Genomic DNA, 21,557 nt, shown 5'->3' on the forward strand with positions numbered 1-21,557 from the left:
GCCCTAAACAGATTCTTCAGTTGTAACCCCCTTCAAGGCGGAACGACGCCCCCACTGTTGCCCCAGCACTCCTGAGGGCAGCTGTCTCTCAGCCCCATCTGTTTTGGACCTGCAGACTCTGGCTTCTCCAGAGGCTGATGATTCCATCCCTACAACCAAATTAGACTTCCAAACCTCTAACCAGATGAAAGGGTGCAACATGAAAATAATGGGCACAGGAAGTCACTCCCCTCTCCCGCAGGTCACTCGAAATTCCTCCTGAAATATATCTTGCCTGGAAAAGAAATGCTAAAACAAGGTCAGATTTCTCCACCATTTGATGTTGTTTCAGGCTCTGGAGCTCACTCAGACCAACACCAGAGTCTGAGGAAGCAGAAAAACCTGCTTTTGTGATCCCAGGGGTGGCTGCCTGGAGTGCCACGGCTCCCTCCCTCCGCCTGGCAGACCCTTATCATCCTTTCAGAGGCCAGTGTCCTCTGGGCTGCCTATGTCCCCCTGTCTCCCCCACTGGATGTCAGGTACCTGGGGGCCCCAGTGACCACCTGAAGGCAGCCGCTCTCATCACGTTGCACTCACCAGGCTGGGTCCCACTAGAACAGGGACCTCAGAGGGAAATTCGGCACCCAGGGGGCATTTGGCAGCACCTGGGGACAGTTCAGGTTGCCAAGCCTGGGGCTGGGCGGACGGCCACTGCCAAAATGCTGCTAAAATCCTACAGTGCACAAGAGGGTCCCCACCACGAAGAATCAAGAGCAAAGCTGGTGAATCGGGTACTAGACTAACTCTGGAGCAGGGACGGTGGGGACCAGCAGGGAGCACAGCAGTGATGCACAGGAGCGGTGGCCTCCACAGGCAAATTCAGAGCCTTTCTGTGGAATGGGGGTTCCAGGGTCCACCGCACAGTCAACAGTGAGTCGGCCACATCACCAGCCACAGTTGGTCCTCCCCTCCCCCGTGGGCCGCAGAACGGGACAGAGTCTGAACTCCCGCAAAGCACACTCAAATCCTGGGGAGGGTGGGTGCCAGGAACATTTCTGACGGCCTCAGGCCGGTCACACAGCAGCGGCACGGCCAGGTGCCCCTGCTACAGCCCAGAGGCCATTCCAGACTCAGTCTGCACGATGGGGCCACAGCACCACCACTGCTGGACGGACCTGCTGGCCAGGCGCCCGGCCTGGGTCTGCACGTACCTGGGGTCTCGTGTTTCTACCCCGCCCCCGCATCGTACAGGCTGGGGACGCGTTGCTGCCCGTCCCCCTCCCGCTCGAAACTTCACTTTCCAGCCTGGCTCTTCTCTCCCGGACCCTTATCCCAGTCCCTCACGCGGCCCTCTCCTCTCCGCGGCGTCCTAGCCTGTCCCACCCTCGGGCCACACGCCCCCCGGCGCTTAGTGTCCCCGCCACGCCGCTGACTCCGGTATCCGCCGCGTCCAGCCGGTCTCCCTGGGCGCGGGGCACAGGCGCACTGGGCGGAGTTCCGGCGCGCGGGGGCGGAGCGGCCGGGCGGGCGCCGCCCCCCAGCTGAGCAGCGACCGGGACCGCGGACTTGCAGACTTCAGAGGCTCAGGCGGCGGCGGCGGGCGCGGAGGTCCGCGCCCGGCTCCAGCGGCTCCAGCGGCTCGGGCGGCCCCGACTCCGGCGGGGATGGGCGGGCAGCCGCCCTGGGGGCGCGGGGCGCGCGCGACCTGACCGCCTGGACTCGAAGCCCGGCCGCTTGGCAGCGCCGGGTCGAGGGTCTGCTCGGTGGGCGCGGACGCGGGGCCGGCGGCCGAGCCGGAGCCAGAGCATGCGGGGCGCGGCGCGGGCGGCCGGGGGGCGCACGGGGCAGCTGTGGCCGAGGCCCCCCGCCCCGGGCCCTGGGCCGCCGCCGCTGCTGCTGCTGCTGGCCGTGCTGCTGGGCGGCGCGGGCGCGCAGTACTCGAGCGACTTGTGCAGCTGGAAGGGGAGGTGAGTTCGCGCGGCGCGACCCCAGCCCTTGGGTCCACTCCCCTCCCCGCGGGCCGAGCGCGCGGGGGCTCGGGGGCCCGCTCTCCAGGCTGAGTGCCGTCCCCGCCCTCCCCCGCCCCCGGTTTTAGAACAAAAGAGCCCGCGGCGTCCCGGTCCCCTGGCCCGGCGGACGCCCAGGGGGAGGCGCGCCTGCAGCGCGGTGGTGTCAGTCGGGTCCAGCAGCCCGCTCGCCCCGCGCCGGACCGCGCCGCTCCCCACTTGGATCCCCGAGAGCCGCAGCCCGGACCCCGCGACCCCTCACTGGGGGCAGGCGGGGATCGGCCTTCTGGCCCTTCCCGGGCTCTGCCCTCGGCGAGGAGTTGCGCGCCTGGGCCGGGAGGAGCCGGGCCTGCGCTCAGGGCTGAGCGGGAAGGGACGGACGGGTCCGCAGGAGGGAGCGGCGGCTCCGGTGGTCGGAGCGGGGGCCCTGGCGCTAACTGCGCACTGACCACGGCGGTGCGGGCGGAGACCCGCGGGCGGGCACCTTGCGCGGGGCGAGTTCGGGGCCTGGCGGAGCCCCCCGCCCCGCCCCGTGAAGGTCAGGCCGCCCTTGGCAGCGCGCGCTGGGCTCTGCGACCCCCCTTCACGCCCTCTGCCAAGGCAGGCAGCCGAGGACTTTTTTAAAAAACTGCAGTGTGACAGGCAAGTCACAAGCGTGGGCGGGGATGGGGGTGAGGGCGCAGAGAACCTCCGTCCGCCAGGGCGCCGGCCCCGAGCCAGGCACCTCGCTGTCGGAGAAGACTGCTTGGGCTTCGGCAGTTGCGGATTCAGGAGTTCGCAGAGGGAGATACTAGCGTCTTCTTCTCCGAAAACGCTATGGGCCGGGGCTGCCCTTAGATCTGGGTGTGTCCCTGTGTCCCACCGTGCATGGCCCCTAAGTCCCTGACTTCTTCTGATGGGAAGACTCCCGCTGGCAGACACCTCATGCTGTGGGGTGTCACGGGGTTATTTTGAGTGAAGGCAGTTTTTTCCGAGAAGGTAAGGGTTGTGCCACTGTGCTGGGTTCTGCGTCAGCAGGGCAGTTGCTGGTCCTTTTGAATACGTACAGACCCAGTTCTCTGTGGAAACTGGCAATTACCCTGCTCCCTTCTCTCCACTTCCCAGCCTCCTAGAGTGAAGGTCCTGGGCTCCTGAGCTTGGGCTGGTGTTGCCCACCCTCCCTGCTGCAGAAGTTCTCCCAGCTCACACCACAGCAGGGGTGGTAGAGCTGAGACTGGAGCCCTGAGTGGCAGATCGGAGCTCTGGGGGAGGGTTGGCCTGGAGAATGCTGGCGCCAGCACAGAGCTGGCGGGGAGCCTCTGACTCTGACACACTCTTCTGGGGCTGCCCTCTCCCCCTCGCTGGTAATTAAACTCCCTGCTTTGCAGCCTCTGCTGGATGAATGAGTGCATCCCCAAACTGAGGCCTTGGGGTGTCCTGCTTCAGCAGATCAAAAACAGAAACCCAGTCCCACCCTGTGAGCTTGAGTTTCCAGAGGAGGAGCTGACATCCTTTTCACGTTCTTGGAGGACCATGTGCCTGGAAGAGGATGCCTCCCCTGGAGCCCAGAGCCTGTGAGCGAGGACTGGTCAGGGGGCCAACCTGCTCCTGGACCACGCAGGTGTTTGCAGTGGGTAGAAGAATCCCTTCACCTTCCTGTTCCTGTGCATCCTCTTATCTACCTGGAGAAGAAGGGCCACTTACCTGCGGCCCCTCTCCCTCCATCATTGCTAATGGACCCCTGGACTTGGGCACCCTCCAGTGTCCTCCACTCAACCCAAAGGCAGAACCCGGCCAAGGGCGGCTGCAGTGGCTGTATGAGCTGTGGGCAGGATCTGGAGCAGAGACAGGGCCAGGTCACATTCCTGGAGCATAAACCCCCCTTGCATTGTAATTGCTGCCCCCAGTTATCATTTTTTTTCACAAATCAGCTGACAGATTCTTACTCTGGTGCGCTGGTTTGCCTGCTGACTCTGTAGCATTTACGACTTTTTATGAGCCGTTCTAAAGACAGCACAGGGTGGTGCAAGCCCTGATGTGCCGGGTGGATTCTGATCCCCTGATAGGAAGGGAGTTGTTTTTTATGACACTGGCTACTCACATTTGACAGGCCTAATGTGTTTCTGGGTGTTTCCAAGCAATTAAGTAGGAGGTTTTGAAATCCCTCTCCGTGTGCAGGGGCAGGACGTGCCCTATCTTTATTAGGCCCTGGTCGTAAAGGTGGACCGTGAACTTTCCTACTGCGATGGGCTGGGCATTGCCGGTTATGTCACACCTGGGCTATCTCTCCTGCAAGGTGGGGTAATGAAACGTAACTCCAGGCAGGAGAGCCTTTGGGTTTCGCCCTTGATCAGAGGCTCTTCCTGACTTCAGTCAAAAAGAGACCATCACTTCCTTCTGGTGACTCAGGGTTTGAGCAGGCTGTGGTTGTGAGTGGTGTGGGCTCTGCTGCCACCACACTGACCCTGTCAGACAGTCCCCATAGCGACTTGGAATTTGCCGTCTTTCCCATAAAGGTGCTCCACAGGTGTGTCCCCCTGGGGGGGTGGGTGACACTTGCCGACTCTTTTTTTTTTTTAATGCATTAATTCAGTTTAAATAATCCAAGATCAAATCAGTCTTCTCAGTTTCCTAAGGCTGAATAGAACCACAGTTTTTTTCTGCATCCTGTAGCTTTGTCATAACATCAGAAAGCAGTTATTTCATTTTTCTTAGTTAGGATGTCACTTGCATGTCATGTGAAAATTGTAACATACCATCAGCAGTGACCATTACTGATGTGGTGTGTTTTTGCATCTCCAGCACTTTTGCTGAGCAGATGTCTGTCTGAATGGAGCTCTTGCTCTGATGAGAGTGTGGACACTCCCGTGTTGGGTGCTTAGTGAGAGTCTTGTTGGTCCTGATGTTTTAGCAGAATGAGAGAGAAGAGGCAGAGCAGGGCCCATGCAGGCTCCGGGGACGGGCTGGACCTGTTAGAGGGTGAAGCGATGGGTGCTTTGTTTCTCACGTGTCCACTGTCGTTTTGTATCTGGTCCTCTTTTAGGCGAGTGACTTGTGAGTAAATGGATGCACGTGGTCATGTACGCAGGCTGGTGGATGGCAGCCCCCAGCCTCGGGTCCGCCTCCCCCTGGGCAGCATGGGCTGGCCATCTGTCCCCACGAGGGCCCCCTCTGCCCCTGCCAAGACGCGGGTGGGGGGTGGGCCTCCCCACTTCGCCCTCCACTGTTGGGGTTAAGGCAACCTCGTGCGAGGTATCCACAGCCTCTGGTATGAGTTCTCCACTCCCTCAACCCCGAGGTCCCCCTCCTCCCACCAAGAGGGAAGGGAAGGCTTGGAAGGGGTGGTTTTTGTGGGAGAGAGAGTTGAGGATTGGTGCCTGGGCATGGCGCAAGTGTCCAGCTGCCCCCCAAGGCTGGAGCCAGGAGAGGAGGGACACTGTGATAAAGTTAGTTTGGCTGCATAAGAGCAGAGCTGATTATAGTCATCTGTGGCAGCCACACACCATTTAGTCTAATTTTGTCACCCAGCACTATAATTATGCCCATCCCCTCCTATGTGTCAGATGAGCTTGTGTGAGTTTTATGTGACTGTAATTTGTAAGTCTGTTCTCTGTGTGCGGCCCTGCTAGGCGTCTGAGGCCAGGCTGCTCATGACCCAGGGCCTTGGGGGTGGGGAGTGGAGTGAGGAGGTTGTCCAACCTCCTTGACACCTCCCTCTGATGTGGTCTGCAGGGTGACTGTGCAGCCCTCGCCTGCAGCTGGCCGTTGTATGAAAAGTGAGGCTTTTCGGGGCCTGGAGCGTGAGTCACCAACAGTAAATGCAAACCATATGTTATGTGTTTTCTCCTCTGCAGAAAAGGTTTCTGGTAACTCACTCAGGCCAGGGCTCTGAATATAGTATTGTTTATTTCACATAAAAATCCTAAGAATGTGGGTGAACCTGTCTGAGATCTGATCAGAACCAAATTTCATGTAATGAAACACTTAGTTGAAGTCACCATTGAGTTCCCGGGCTGCTTGGTGTTTATGACGTAACCGTTACCACAAGCTGACATTTACATTACAGTTTTGAGTAGGGGAAACTTGAACGTTTTTGATGGTTTCAATTTCTCGAAAACATAATGTTATGACTTACTCAAGACCTGCCTCCCCAAGAGCATAGCACACTTCATTTTTTCCTGTTTGCTATTTATTAGGAGTGAAACCCACAGGGCTCCCCAACAGTCCCCATCGGGAAGACAGGTTATCTGTGGACCTTTTGTGTCCCCCTCCCTTTGCTTTTCCACAATTCCTTCCCGTGTCTCCCTGTGGAAGACCTCTACTTTACTTCTGTGTCTTGCTTTGATGATATTTGTGTTTGTTTTGAAAAAAATACGATTGGCAATGCAGGGTCTTCAGGTTTGCAAATGAATGAAAAAGCAGTCAAATCATCACCTTAAGGAAAATATGAACACTGTGCCTAACGGGGACCCCGAAGACAAAACTCACCAACAACCTACACAACCCCCCCAAATTGCTAACATTCCCAGTTCGTTGAAGAGCTGCTCCCTGGAGTGCATTATTTATTATATGTGCATTGCATTCCAGCGTGCCTCCTGTAACTTGAATCTGCTCCTTGGTCTTCACACTCAGTGGGAATCTACCAACATTTCCTGGCCCTCATTTGGTTATCTGGAACTTGGGTTGGTGCCAAAGTCCCACTGGTGTTTCCCTGTTTATTGTTTGGAAGAGCCATCTTTTCCTCGGTTCTCACCTCCACTGCACCCATCACTGCCCCTGTTCAGGGGTTTCCCAAGGACACGCGCTCAGGGGGGCAGCAGAGTGTCCAGGTGGTGAGAGGGTCTGGGAGCCAGAAGCTCCCACACTTACCAGAGTGCTCGGAGCCGGTATGCTGGAAGGAACTGGGCGGGGGAGGCCATGTGGCCACCCCTCCCTGGAGATGGGCCCTGAGCTGCAGGGTGGAGACGGTGCCAGCCTGCCTGTGGGTGAGGGGTGCTCAGACGCCTTAGCAGGCGTCTCCCGGCTGACGAGTCTCCCCCTCCACAGCGGACTGACGCACGAGGCCCACAGGAAGGAGGTAGAGCAGGTGTACCTGCGCTGCTCTGCGGGCACTGTCGAGTGGATGTACCCGACCGGCGCGCTCATCGTGAACCTGCGGCCCAACACCTTCTCGCCTTCCCGGCACCTGACTCTGTGCATCAAGCCCCTCCGGGGCTCGTCGGGGGCCAATATTTATTTGGAAAAGACTGGAGAACTGAAACTGCTGGTGCGGGACGGGGACCTCGGGCCCGGCCAGGCCCCGTGCTTCAGCTTCGAGCAGGGCGGCCTGTTCGTGGAGGCGACGCCCCAGCAGGACATCAGCAGGAGGACCACAGGCTTCCAGTACGAGCTGACCAGCCGGCATGCAGGGCCAGACCTGCACACCCTGTCGGGTGAGTGTGGTGCCCAGGGTGGGGTGGTGGCCTCAGGGGTCCTCTCTCCTCTCCCAGGCCCCCCGATCATCTCGCACCCCCACCTCAGCACAGCCTCTGAACATGCTGCTCGAGTCCGTGCTTCAGGCCTGGCAGGTCTGCCTGAGGGCGGCCGAGGGGCCCTCCCGGGAGCAGGTGCCCCGTTAGTGCTGTGGGCAGTTTGGACTTGGGACGATGGCCACGGGTCAGAGCAGAGCTGTGACACGGTCCTGGCCCGTAATATGCTCTTCTCCCTTGGAACAATTTTGACTGTGATTTGAAATGGATGCTGTTACCATCCAAACTGCCCCAGAATTTCTTCTGACACATGAGTTGGCCGAGTGTTTTTGGCGTCGGCTGCAGTCCCTGAAACATTGAGTTTTGGGTGGAAGTTGAGTCCGATTCACGTTCCAGAGCCATGCAGAGCTGGGATGTCCTGAATCGTGAGCCATTCCCAGGTTCACAGGCCGTTTTATCTGTGGATGTCGGTGAGGGCGCCAGCACCATGCCATGCGGGGCAGCTGAGTGGCTGTGATGATCTGGGAACCTCAGGTGAGGTCCTGGAGGGAGTCTCTGGGTGGCCGAGGGCCGGTGAGTTGGCTTTAGATTTTCCTTCTTTTTTTTTTTGAGGCCAGCAGACAGCTTTGCGGGGCCCTGTGTGGAAGGCAGTGTTGGTCTCTGGAAAGTTCTGTGGGCAGAGAGGAGTGTGTGGCCCCAAGAGCTCTCACACAGGGAAAACTCAGGGTCCTGTCTTTTAGATAGGGACAACCAGGCCAGGTGCAACCGTTGCTCCAAGGCACAGATGACCTCGTGGGGTCCGAGCGCATGGGGTGGGGGTCGGCGGGGCTCAGGTGCACCATCTGCTTCAATTCCAAAACTAGTTGGTAGGAAGATGCCTCCCAAGGGGAAGGTGTGAGTTTGGGTAATCGTGGGGGCAGGTTCCAGGAAGGCCGTTCCTGCGGTGACCGGCCAGGATGATGGTCAGTGGGGGGCGCTATGGCATCGAGTGTTGGGGCGAGGCAGGGATTCTCCTCACACCCCATAGTGCATAGGGCAGCCCCACCACAGAGAATGACCTGGCCCCAGGCATCAGCACAGGACACCCCAACACGAAGAGTGACTTATCCCCAAGTGTCAGCAGTGCTGAGGTGGAAACACCTGGTTTGAGGGCTAGGCCAGCCCCCCAAAATAATATAATTTCCACATTTTAGTGAATAAAATCTTCCATTGGAAAACACCAGACCTACTAGGATTTGAAATGCAGACTTTCTCCTGAGTGGGAAAATCTACATTTTATTGTTCTGTGTTCTTGGCTCAGATGAGTTTTCAAAACCTTAAATCTCTCTCAAATTAAACTGGTCTGTTATAGAGCTTCAATGTATGACCGTTCAGGTAGGACCCCTCCCCCCTGCCCCTGTGCCTGCCTGGGTAGGACCCCATCAGGAATGCTGAAAGCTGCTATAAACCCCAGGACTTGAATAAAACTTTAACCACAACAGCCTTTATCTTGATCACCAGCGAGTGATCACCAGGCTTGTTGGTGGGGGTGGTGGGGGGACGCTAGAGATAAACTCGCAATAAAAACAAAATCTGGAAAAACCCGGTCACCAAATTCGATGTTTCTGGCCATGGTGATTGTTGGCTGATGGGGCAGATATTAGGAACTTGCTAACATTCCTTTTACTGATTAAAATGTTGATGGGTTGAGGCCATTCGGCTGCTGGTCACATGTTCTGTCCGGCTGGAGCTTTGTTCCACTTTGCTGTGAGGCTCCCACCAGATTCTTGGAGGCCACGGCACAAGGTGCTTTCCGTGCTGCCACCTGAGTGCTCCCGTTGGCACAGACCGGAGTCTCTGGTGGAAAATCCACAGTGGGGTCACAACCTGGGGTGACTCAGAGCCTGTGGCTCAGCCCTAGGGACCTGAGACTTTGTTTCTTTCCCCCCTCCCTGGGGGCAGGGTCTGTGCTCCCCCAGACCCCAGGTCTACGTTTCCGGGCTAGGGCAGTGAGTGGGTTTGGGAGAGGCCCGTGGGGTCGCAGGGAGAAGGCCCCGTGTGATGGGGAGGGTCGTCTGGCCGGGGCGCCACACAGGACACGTGGCTGTGGGTGGACGTAGGGCTGCTGGGGTGCCCTTGATCCCCCAGACATACGCCTGCCTGGCCCTGGGGTGCCTCTTTAAATCTGGGGCTCACAGGGATCCCGGAGACCCTGAGGCTGGTGGGGTGTGCTTGTCCATCTGCCCAGTGGCCGGGGCGCTGGCCTGGGGCAGCACAGATACAGTGACTCTGAGAACTTGAGATGGGGATGCAAAAGGCTCCTGGGGTCTGGGAGCTGCAGACCCAGCACCTCTCTGTCCTGAAGGAGGCAAGGGCAGCAGGGATCAGGGAGGCCGGTGCATCCCTTCTCCCCAGGGAAGGGCCCCTAAGCTTTTAATGCCAAAGGAATGGGTACGTAATGTGGAATGCTGGGGCCGGCCATCTGGCATCAGTGACCTCCCCCGGACCAGGCGGGCTCTCAGATGGCAGCGCTCTCCTGTCCGGCCCTGGCTGCAGCGGGGAGACCCCAGTGAAGCCGAAGCCCCGGTGTGCGTGCCGTGGAGGTGAGCACATGCCCGTGACCCGACCTGCTGGGGAGGTGGCGGAGCCTTCTCCCTCGCTGATGATTCACGAGTTCCAGTTTGTGCTGATACGAAATTAAAGAGGCACCGTGGGCTGGGATCCCGAAGGAGAGGTGTGCGTGAGCCTTGCTCACCTGCCGCAGCTCTGGGTGGTTCCACGGGGAGTGTTTACGGTGAGCATGTCAGCCTCGTGTCCATCGTGTTGCATAACCGGCTTCCTCGTATGGACTGGGGCTCACCAACAGCCAAGAAGAGGCCAGGACGGAGAGGCAGGCAGATACAGAGGGGCAAGCGGGTGGCAGTGGGCCTTCAGCCCCCCGGGGACTTGGGATTTGGCTGCCACGTGGCAGGAAGGGGAGGACCTGCTCCCCCGCCCTCCCCCTCCTCCGAGGGCCTCGCCGGGCACCTGAGTAACACGGCACTCCTTCCTCTGGCGCTGGAAAAATCTGGCAGGATACAAAAGGCAGGCAAGTGGCCAGATGCAACTCACTAATGGAAGAAGCTCCAGGCCACACCTGGACTGTGTGCTGAAGCCTCACTGTGGACCTGGCCAGGCTGTCTGGACCATCCTCCCCAGGGTCCCAGCACACTTGGGAAAACAGGCACCACCAGGACCCCCATTGCCCAGTGGGCTGGGGGATGCGTTAGGGTGGCCAAAGAGGGAGGGCGGGGGTGTTACTCGGTCTGGTTCTAGGGGACAGATGCAGACCCCGCCTCTGTGGTTCTCCTGGGGTAGCTGAGGGGGGCCCTGGATTCCAGCATGTTCTTTTAGTACTTAGGGGCTGAGAAGCAGGGGCTCACAGGCTTGGCCACGTCCACGCTCTGGGGTTTGGGCTCTGTGTGATGCCCACCCAGAGCAGGCCCCCAGCGTGCAGGTGAGGTGGCGGGGGGGACAGCGGTGTTTTAGACCCGCAGCCGGAGGGGAGTGGGGATAAGAGGACTTGCCCCTGTGCCGGCCGTGAAGGCCCAGAAGTGATTCCCATCGCCGCTCGTGGGCGCCGGGTGGGGTGGCCTGGGTCCCGCATTTCTGACGCGCTTCATCTCGCCATCCCCTTTGAAACCGCTCTGTTGATGAGCCAGGGGCGAATGATCCCTTTGCGGGGGGCCTGGGAGGTGCAGACCCCTGCTGGGATCCCACTTGGGCACCTTAGAGTTTAGGGGCGGCCTTGATGGGCCATGGGGCATAAACAGCAACGTTCAGAAGTGAAAAGAAACTTCGTTATTTCCTGGAAACAGTAAAGGAGAGAACTTAATTAATTAATTAATTTTTTCCCCTGAGGTTCGTTTAGATTCCTGCACCAGTGCTTTTCCAGCCCCTGTAATCATTGTAAAATTACTTTTCACCTTACCCAGCTCTGGACTCTGGGGGTGGAAGGTGTGACTCCTCTGGCTTCCTCACCAGGAAGCGGGAGGGAGGGGAGTGGGTGCGGGCGAGATAGCTGGTGAGGCTGAGCGTTCCCTGTGTCCGCACGTGGGAGATGGGGTTTCGCAGGTGGCGACCAGCCCCGGCCAGGTCCCACAGGGTCCTCTGGGGCGATGTCAGCCTGTGGCCTGGAGTTGGGGTGAGTGCAGGGTTGTCATGATGATCAGAGGAGGCTCTCTGCTCAGCGAATACCGCTCACATTCTGGCAGCGTTGCTCCCTTTCCTCCCCTCCCTGTTAAAATGCTTCATTCACCACCTGTTGCGGCTGCACTGAAGCCCCCAGAGGGTGTCTCACACATCGTGTGCACCCCAGTCATCCTTACCTGGGCAGTCTCACCCGCCAGACCAGCATCCCACTATCTACAAACTTCTCCTGGGCATCGGGCTACCCAGGGCCTGACAGAGGGGTGCCGCCCTCCCCACCGGTACCTGCCGCTCTCACCTGCCTCCCTGCTGCAGCCCCCGGCTGGTCTCCCTGACCCTGCTTTTTCCTACTTCATTCAGTTCATTTTATGCATATTCCAGAGTAATCTTCCCGACGACCACATCCCAGCCCTCGCCTTTCCAAGAACCACAGGCCAGAATTCCACCCGGCCCCTGGGCTGCCCCCTCCCCATCTTCCCCACAAGGAAACAAGATTCGATGTGTCAGAAACCAGCGCATTCCACTCAGCCTCCACGAGCCTAACTCCGATTAATAATTGTTTCCAGATTGCTTGTCTTGGCGTCCACAGCCTGGATTCTCCACAAAGGTGCCTACACTTCATAAAGCTCAGAGTCATAAGAGGGTCTTGCGGGAGGCTTTGTCAGCTCAGCTGTCAGTGGCACCGGCTCGCTGAAGCTTTGGGCGGGAGGGTCGGCAGGCTGCTGACCGCCTGCCCCCAGGCCCACCGGGGTCCTCGTACATCCTGCGTGGGACTGGGTGCGAGTCAGGACAGGGAGCGCAGGACAAGCTCATGCCACCTTTCTCCCCAGCGGTCAGCTGAGGTCCCGGGGCCTGCAACCCACGGAGAGCTCGAGGCTCCAGGGCTTGGTGATCATACGCACCCAGGCCTGGGTTTCGACCATGGTTTGTGGCCTGGGCCTGTCTCGGCTTCTAAAGAGCTGGTGCGGACCTTGCCTCCCGTTCACCCGCGCTTGGAGTTCGCGTGGCCTGGTTCTGAGGCCCCAGGCGGGGGCCTCTGACCCCGCGGGCACTGGGGGAGCCGCCAGGACGGGATGTCTCCCCACTGCTGCGGGCCCCTCGGCACGCAGGCCGGAATAAAACGCCGCCTCTTGTGGGATGTGAGCCTCCCCGATGTCTGCAGGTCTGTGCTCCCCCTTTTCCTCACTCTGGGCTCTCTGTCAGGCCCAGCGCGGGCAGCAGGCCCCCAGCGGGTTAGAGGTGGGGACCCCCAGTTGGCCACCCTCCTTTTTAAGAGAGACCTTGAGGCTGGGGGTCCTCGCTCGTGACAAAAAGCCACAGGTGGGCGGAAGCCTGCAGATTCGGAGCTGGGGAGGGAGGTGCTCGGTGCCGTCAGATGCTCAGAGGCATCCGACAGGCTGTTCCTGTGCTGCGGCTTCTGCTTTTTCCTGATAACTTAAGAGAAGCGCCCGTGAGTCATGCACTCGCTGGGCTAGACTGGGACACGCACATCTACCCCCGCCTGGGGGCAGGACGGGAGGGCTGGTGCTCTGGATGCTCATGTCCATCCCCGAGGGGTCCCAGGACACCAGAGACTCCAGGGTCTCGGTTGCCCCCACACATATTCCAGGTCCCGGGGGCCCCTCCTGTTCCCCTGTGCATCTCCCTGTCTCCTCGAGGGCCCCCGAGTCGCTGCAGCCCCTGGGCAGGTGACAGCTCAGCCCGGTTCAGGGGCTTCGAGGGCAGCTGGCCAGGTGTGCTGACAGTTGTAGCTTCATCCAGGCCCAGTGAGGGCCAATCCTGGGGACTTCGCGGGGCCTTCAGGACATGAAAAGGCAGAGGGCGACTTGTCCTAGTGAGAGTTCACGCCTAACATTTCTGTTGTTAGGGAATTTGGGCCCAACCCTAGAAACCAGAAGTAGGTGAGGAAACGTGCAACAGCAGAGCCAAATAATAAACTTGTGTCTCCCCAAATCCACCGCTGAGTTAGGAGTGCCATGGTCCTGGAGAGTCCCCAGAGCCTCGAGGTTTCTGTCTCCCCCCAGCCTTTCTGGAGGCCTTACGCCAGTCTGAGGCAGTAGGTGAAGGGTGGGGTGAGAGCTGTACCGGGGAGCAGAGGTCCACCAAGAAGGACTGGTTTGTCTGGGGCGTCTCAGAGGGGATCCTGTGAACTGGGCCTGCCGTGAAAGGTGTCTGGAGGTGACCACCTGGTCCTGTCGGTTAGACGAGGACCCCACGGCTGAAGCAGGTGGACGTGTACCTCATGCCCACCAGTGCCTTTAGCAGGGTCACCTGGTCCTTCTGGGCAGTGCCTTGACCCCTGTGGAATCCTGGTGGCAGATGGGACCGTGGGGGCAGGCAACGTGAGTGGGAGGCCCTGGCATTTTGGGGCCTGGCCACAGAGGCTGAGTGAGGCTCTCGGCCAGGCTGGTGTCAGGGACGTGGCCTCAGATCAGCTCGGGTTGGTTATGGCGCCGAAGAGCCATTTACACATGAGCCCAGGGGTTGTTTGCCCGGCACGACTACAGTAATGAGCTAAGTGTGATTGAACGCAAAACCGCACTTTCCCTCCGTTTTCACGCCATTGCAGGTGGCCCAGGTGAGCCTGGGGCCCCTGGAGACGTCTCTCCATCTGTGCAGCCGAGGTCGAGGCCCCGCCTGCTCTTGGCACCCTGGTTTCAGAGGTGCGGGGCCTGGACAGTTGCTCCCGACGTCAGAGGACTTATAAGATGTCGTGTGGTCTACATGCCGTGGGCGGGAGGGTCCCATGTTCATGCACTGGCCCCGCCTGACCCTGTTCTCTCCCCACAGCCCCGTGCCGCCCTTGCAGCCACACTGAGGTGCTCTTGGCTGTCTGTACCAGTGACTTTGGTGAGTGTGCTGGCGGTTCCCGCCACGTGGGGGAACTAAACCCTCTGGGGGGAGGAGACTCTGCTGAAGACCCTGGGCCCGGCCCCCCTTCCATCACTGATTGCAGTCACAGGAAAATGCCTTCCTTTCTGCTCTTTAGAGGGACCGCAGCCCGAGAAGGGACCTGTGTGCAGGGCGGGGAGAGAGCTGGGAATTCCTATTTAAGGTGGGAATTCCTATTCGAGGTGATGCTGAGCATTTTCCTACTTGGCGCGTGAGTCTAAGTCCTGGCTCTAGCCCCTCCTCAGTGCCCTGCCTGCCTCCAGGTCCCCTGCGGGCACCACAGCAGGCGTTGGAGGCCCTGGTGGGGCCAGGGTCGGGATCAGGGACTCAGCCGCCTGCTTGTGATGTTGGCACAAACGCTCTCGAGTTAAGGGTGGCAGCATTCAGGGTGAGTTCGATGGAGCCGGCCCAGCGGGACCTGGCTCTGAGCCCCCCAGGCTCCCAGGGCAGTTGGGTGGTGGAAGTACAACCCCTTTCTTCTCGCTGGCCCTGCACAGAGGGGATCTGGGTCCGGGCAGTGTCCCCGAACTTGTGCCTGCTTTGCCCTTCTCCTTCCCATCACCTTCCTCCCCTGTTAAGCTTCACCGTTTCTGTCTGATCTTGATACGGAACCGCTGCAGATCTTGAGTATTAACTGCAGTGACTTTTCTTGTTTTAACTTGAAAACTTGGTGCACAACGTGATTCATATCTTCTGTTTTTCTCCACTTGTGTGTCTGGCCCTTGGTAGAAAAACATCTCTGCCCACGGCGGTGTGAGTGGCGGGGACGACCCCTAGGCAACATCTTGTGTGTGGATTGTGGTTTTTGTGTGTTTTTTTTGCGGTACGCGGCCCTCTCCCTGTTGTGGCCTCTCCCGTTGCGGAGCACAGGCTCCGGACGCGCAGGCCCAGCGGCCATGGCTCACGGGCCCAGCCGCTCCGCGGCATGTGGGATCCTCCCGGACCGGGGCACGAACCCGTGTCCCCTGCATCGGCAGGCGGACTCTCAACCACTGCGCCACCAGGGAAGCCCTGGATTGTGGTTTAATGAAAGTTTCTGGAAGGCAGAGTTCAGGGTCAGCTCCCGGTTCTGCTGCTGGGGGTGGGAGGTTGGTGCGTGCTGTCTGCTTGGTGAGCACCCCGCTGACCACTGACTCCCCCCCCACCCCGTCTCCTTCCTCTGCAGTCGTCCGAGGCTCCATCCAGAATGTCACCCATGAGCCAGAGCAGCATGAGTCAGCCATCCACCTGCACGTGAGCCGGCTCTACCGGCAGAAGAGCAGGGTCTTCCGGCCGGCCCCAGAGGGCGAGGGTGGCGGCTGGCGGGGGCGCGTCTCCACGCTGCTGGAGTGCGGCGTCCGGCCCGGGCGCGGCGAGTTTCTCTTCACCGGCCACATGCACTTTGGGGAGGCCTGGCTCGGCTGCGCCCCGCGCTTCAAGGATTTCCAAAGGATGTACAGGGACGCTGAGGAGAGGGGGCTGAACCCCTGCGAGATAGGCACAGAGTGACTGCTGGGTGACCGCTGCCTCAGCGATGGATGCGCACACTGGGGTGGGTGCCTGGCGCTCCGGCTGGGGAGGTACACGCTGGTTCTGGCCAAGGACTCCCTGACGGATTGACTGGAGATGCTGTAACATGCCAACTAAGTTATTATATTTTTTTTAAAAAAGAAATGTTCATAGGAAGCAAACTCCTGTGTCGTAAAATGCCTTCGTGTGCCGTTTCGTACTGTTTCCTGAGCGTATGCGGTCACTGCATTTGGCTGGTGTGTTGGGTGAAGTGTGGGGGCCGTGGCCCACAGCCAATACCCAACACCAGGCTTGGGTACCATTCAAAGTTGTTTCTTATGATGGAAATTTATGGAGCCAAATACCTATGGTTTTTTCATTTTGTTTTTGCTTTTTAAAGAATGAACTTTGCCAGCCATGGTCATTTTGGGGCTGCAGGCTGTTTCCATTCCAGGGAATAAAGACCAGCCTCTGACGGATCAATGGCGCGTCTGTCTTCGGCCCTGGTCAGTGGTGTGTGGCACTTACCTAGGGGCCCACGTCAGGGCTTCTCCGAGGGAGCCCCACAGCCCTGGCATTAGGGACCTTTCACACTGGGCCCAACTATAAGTGAGGGTAACTCCCACGCTCGGCCTCTACCGGATGTACCCCCCGCGTTCCTGGTGGACCACCCCCATCCCCTTCAGCATCTGCCCTCCTCCTTCCTGTTAACCCAGATCTTGCCCTTCGACCTCAGCTTCCCCCAAATGCCTGAGCCCAGGGCAAGTGTCTAGATACCCAGGGCCTGATCTGGGCCCCGTTTCCTCAAGGATGAGTCAGTGTCCTGCAGCTGCCGAAACAAATGACCACAACCCAGGAGCTTAAACAACAGACACTTGTTCTCTCATGGTTCTGGAGACCGGAAGTCCGAAATCAAGGGCCACGCTCCCTCCAAAAGCTCCAGGTGGAGACCCTTCCTTGGTCCTCGGCCTGTGGACACATCGCAGTCTCTGCCGTCCTTTGGCCTTCTTCCTTCTGAGTGTCTCTGTCCACATTTCCCTCCTCTCTCTCACATCCACCAATCACTGGATCGAGGCCCACCCTGATCCAGTAAGACCTCATCTTAATCACACCTGCAAAGACCCCGTTTCCAAATAAGTTCACATTCACAGGTCCTGGATAGATCGGAATTTTGGGAGACACTGTTCATCCCAGTATAGGCGTCGCTGGGGTGTCATGTAATCAGACCTGAGCCTGCGACTCCTCCCAAGCAGCTGCTGAGATGAACAGACCTGGGAGAGGCTGACACCGGTCAGTGAACACCGAGCCAACTGCACCGAAAACTCAGACACACCATGGGGAGGGGCTGTATGCTGGCTCAGGTGGGCCTGGCTCAGGTGTGAGCTGACATAGATGTGCCCTGGCTCAGGCATGTACCAGCTCAGGTGTGCACCAACTCTGGCATGCCCTACCTCAGGTGTGCGCTGGCTCAGGTCTGCGGGCTCCTGCAGGTCACAACAAGAAGCAGGGTGATGACCTGAAGCAACAGGGTTGGTGACAGGCACAGGTCCTACTGTGGCTAATGATTGTGATGCTTTATGCCAAAAGGATGCCTGTGGCAGCAGTAGACGTGCCAGGCCCACGGTGGGGGAGGAGCTGACCCGCTCCTGGGTTTGTGCTTTGGGTTTTCTGGGCTGGTTGGGCACGCGGGTGCTGCAGAACCAGATTGTCGGGTTTCGGGGCTGGTGTTCCTCCTCATGTCGGTACAGGGACGCGGGGATTTACCCCAGGAGGATCCGGGACCTTGACCCCATGTGCTGATGTCCGGTGGACAGCAGCGTTCCCTCCATGTGAGGCTGAAGCTTTGTAGGAAGCGCCTGGGGGTGGAGGTCTCCTGGTGAGAGTCTGGAGGAAGAGCAGGGCTTGTCGGACAGGGTGGGGAGAGGGTGGGGTCTGGCGCTGAGAGTCCGGCCCTGCAGGTGGGTGCCTGGTGCCAGCACGCCGAGCTCCCTCTCCTTGGCCGAGCAGAGCACCGGCAGCAGTCCAGGGCCACTGGGTGTTGGGGAGGAGCTGGAAAGGTCACCATTTCTGAGGGGGCACAGAGCTCCCACCTCCCTCCGACCCATGCCTTCCTGCTGCCTAGAGCCCCCTTTGGGGTCTGAGGCCCCTACCTGCCCCAGCCCACTCTCTGACACACCGTGGAGCCCTGAGGGGCCACGCCAGGCACTCGGAGGGTCTCCGGAGGGTCCTTCTGGCTGACTGGCAGCTCTGCCTTGCGGTCTCGGCCCAGTGCCTCTGTCTTGGCTCCGGGCAGCCCCGGCCACTCTGTGGATGGAGCTGCCGGCCCTCCTCTGTGGCTCCATCCAGAGGTCGAAGGGGAGGCGTGTAGGAGCCCTGAGTCCTGGCCATTGTGCCCGGATCCCACCTTCCTGCTAAGCTGTGCCCCACACCCACACCCTCTGTGCCCACTCCCTCCCATCCTGAGCAACCTGCACAGGTTGGCCAAGGCCCTGGAACCGCCCAGAAACACCTCCTCCTGGCAAGCCCTAAGGGGTGTCCTTATTCTCTTGGCCTCTGCAGCATTGGACATGCTCGTTCAGGCCTGTCCAACGACATCAAGATCAGGAAACACTTTCTGAGCCATTCGGCTGTCATGGCATCTGTGGGCAGCTCTTCTGCTTCCTGACGACTGCCCTGTGCTGAGGGTGCTTTCTTCTCCTCTCTATCCCGTGCCGTCCCAGAGACATACGTGGGACCCCGGCCCTGGCCCTCTCCTCCTGCTCGGCTGGGCTCCCTGAGGGCTCAGGCCCCTGCACCCCCGTACAAGAGGGCCACTCACCTCTCCCCCGTCCCGACTGCCTGGGGAGTCAGGCTGACCCTGCCGCCTCCAGCTGGGGGCTGCTCATCATGCCTCAGACCTCATTCCCAGCCCCACGGTACCTGTCCGGAGGAGCTGGGGTAGGATGGACCACAGGTGTAGGGGCCATGTGCCACCAGGGGCTGGCCATGACCCGCACCCGCTCGTGTGACCCACTGGGACCCAGGGGAACCTCAAGACTGCTGCATGTAGGTGTCCCTGTCCCGGCCTCTTGTGGCCAGCTGGCCCCAGGCGAGGGCCCTGGTGGATGTCCCAGGCCAGACTGGCTGGCCTGACACGCGCCCTGTCTCTGTGAGCCTCCTCTTTGCTGGGCAAGAAAGGGGCCTTGAGTCAGATGTACCTGCAGGGCTTTCCCTCCAGCTCCAGCACCAGGACCCTGCCCTGGGGGGAGCTGGGCGACCGTCAGTATGTCAACCCACGGATGCTGAATCACACTGAGGTGGCGACTAGTCCAGAGGGAAAAGAAGGGCAGAGACGGGTCTGGGGTGCAGAATGTGGGCAGGTGGGGGTGGCTGAACTGCAGTTTTAACCATGGTGTTCGAGGTGGGGTTTGAGCCAGCCCTTGAGGAAGTCAGGAGCTGGTATGTGGGAGGAGAAAACAGGCTGTGCAAAGGCCCTGGGGTGGAGGGGTGGGGGGACAGGGCCAGGGATGGTGCACCAAGTGACCTTTCCCCTTGCTTTCTGTCTCCTGTCAGCACGGAGAAAACAATTCAAGTGTTGGAGGAACAATTCGCATTCAACTCCCTGACGTCTGGGCCATGTTTCCACGTATGTGGTCCATATCCTGTCTGTCATCTTCACCCACTGTGAACGGCAGACTGATGGCTCCCAAAGATGTCCTCATCCGAATCCCTGGAGCCTGTAAATATGTTACCTTACATGGCAAAGGGGAGTTAAAGCCACAGATGGAACTGAGAATGCTAATGAGATGGGGAGATTATTCTGGTGGGCCTCATGTCATCACAGGGGTCCTTAAAAGAACCCTTGTAAGGAAGACGAGGCAGAAGAGAGAGAACCAGAGAGACTCAGTGTGGGGGCCCGACAGTCGGTGCTGGCCGTGGAGGTCGAGGAAGGGCCTCCAGAGGGAACCAGCCTGGCCGACACTCGAGAACCAGGCGATGATAAACTTGTGTTGCTTTTAAGCCACAGTAAGTTTGTGGGAATTTGTCACAACATCTACAGGAGACAAACCACCCAGGTACCTTCTTACCTGGGGTCAAGGGGACTTGGTAGGGTGCCTGGGCAGCCTGGGTGCTTGTGAATTCCCCCTAAAGTTGTGTGTAGAATGCTGTGTTATGCGTCTACCTGCAGTTTTAGAAAACTGGTTCATAACTTTTATCTGAATCTCAGAGTTAAGTGATTCTGTCCAGGTGGAGACCACAGGACAGTTGTGGTTTTTCTCACTGATGTATGAGGGATCATGCTCTCTCCCCACCCCCGCCCCCTCTGTCTCTCTGTCTGTCTCTCCCTCTGTCTCTCTGTCTCTGCTCGCAACCCCTGTCTCAGATGTTTTCCGTCTTCTCTCTGCCACCTGACACTACACTGTAACCTGCTGCCTTTGAGCTCACTGCCAGGAGAGTCCGGCGTGGTTCCAGCACTGCCGGGACGCACCGCCCACACCTGGGCTCACATGGCCCGAGTCACCCTGACATCGAGGCTGGGGTCCTCTGGCGTTCACCAATCGGGATGGGCCCCCCTGGCCCCAGGGACCTCCTACAAGGCCTGCCTGCGGCCCCCTGTCTGCCCAGCACCCTGGGACCCTCTTCCTTGTGGGCGGCCCCTCGTGGGTCCTGCCCGTACTGACGTGCTGGGCCTTTTCCCCTTTGCTCTCTCCTGTCTGCCGGACACACCCCAGGTCTGTGGATCCCCCCCACCTTCCCCATCTTCTCTTCTTTTGTGGCTGGAATTCGGTACCTCACCTGTCACCCCCAAGATGCTCCACCTGCCCTGTGTTTGGGCTCCACTCACCTGCACAGCTGAGACAGACGTGCCATGACAGGGTGGGCTCAGGAGGGCTGGGACTGCCACACTGGGGCAGCTGCAGGTGCAGCTGTGGTGGGAGCCGGGCCTGGACTCACTGGGTCCTCGCTGGCCCACGGGGTTCCTCTCGTGGCCTCAACTGGCTTTGCCCCTGGGGTGGCCCCTCACCGAGATGGGGACTCCGGAGCTTGGGGTCAGTAATGCCCTGAAAGCTCCAGTAGGAATGTACGGTAGGGAGCCCGGCCTGGGGCTTTCCCCACCAAACACTGCATCCTGCCCCCAGAAATGGATGGACGGCCTTTACTCACTCTTCAAGGTAACCCCGCAATGGGCTGCAAGTGCTGCCAAGGCGCCTCCCGGCAGCCCCTCGGTCCTTTGCCCTCCCCACAGCATTAGGGGAAGAAGGGCTGGGTGGGAAGGCACCTCCCTGCCCTGAGAGGGCCCCCTTGCTCCTCTGTCCAGCCTGCTCGCAACCCAGGAGGCTGGGGGAGGACTCGCGCTGCAGGGTCTGCCCGCAGCTCCTGGAGGCCGAGGCAGCCTGCACCCTGGCCCCCATGGCCCTCAGTGCTTTTGAGCGTGACGTGGGTATGTCAGTGCTGGACCCCCAGTTGGGATCGCCAGTTCAGACCACCGTTCAGACCAGACAAGACCTCGGTGGATGAAGGGCAGTGTGTGGAGGCGGGCGGTCCTGGGGGCGTCGGGGTGTGCAGTCCACAGCCAGCACGTGTGAGCTTGGGCTCC

The 21,557-nt window shown here is 59.5% G+C and overlaps 1 protein-coding gene across 4 annotated transcripts; it reads left to right on the forward strand.

Annotated features, from left to right (window-relative positions):
- The first annotated feature begins 1,569 nt into the window (after positions 1 to 1,569).
- Positions 1,570 to 20,155, forward strand: METRNL (meteorin like, glial cell differentiation regulator). 4 transcript variants are annotated; one of them, XR_008619234.1, is made up of 6 exons: positions 1,570 to 1,946; positions 7,011 to 7,396; positions 14,390 to 14,449; positions 15,657 to 16,022; positions 16,380 to 16,485; positions 19,532 to 19,557. XR_008619234.1 is itself a non-coding variant. In XM_055090416.1 (5 exons), exons 1-4 carry the CDS (start codon positions 1,786 to 1,788, stop codon positions 15,977 to 15,979), a joined length of 930 nt encoding a protein of 309 aa, XP_054946391.1. In that variant the 5' UTR covers positions 1,570 to 1,785; the 3' UTR covers positions 15,980 to 16,022; positions 19,532 to 20,155. The 4 variants fall into 4 exon arrangements, 3 of the variants coding, with proteins under 3 accessions (XP_054946391.1, XP_023986074.1, XP_054946392.1); XM_055090416.1 differs by lacking the exon at positions 16,380 to 16,485 and having other exon boundaries at positions 19,532 to 20,155; XM_024130306.3 differs by lacking the exon at positions 19,532 to 19,557 and having other exon boundaries at positions 15,657 to 16,469.
- The last annotated feature ends 1,402 nt before the right edge of the window (positions 20,156 to 21,557 follow it).

Source organism: Physeter macrocephalus, chromosome 14, assembly GCF_002837175.3.
Source record: "Physeter macrocephalus isolate SW-GA chromosome 14, ASM283717v5, whole genome shotgun sequence".
NCBI lineage: Eukaryota > Metazoa > Chordata > Mammalia > Artiodactyla > Physeteridae > Physeter > Physeter macrocephalus.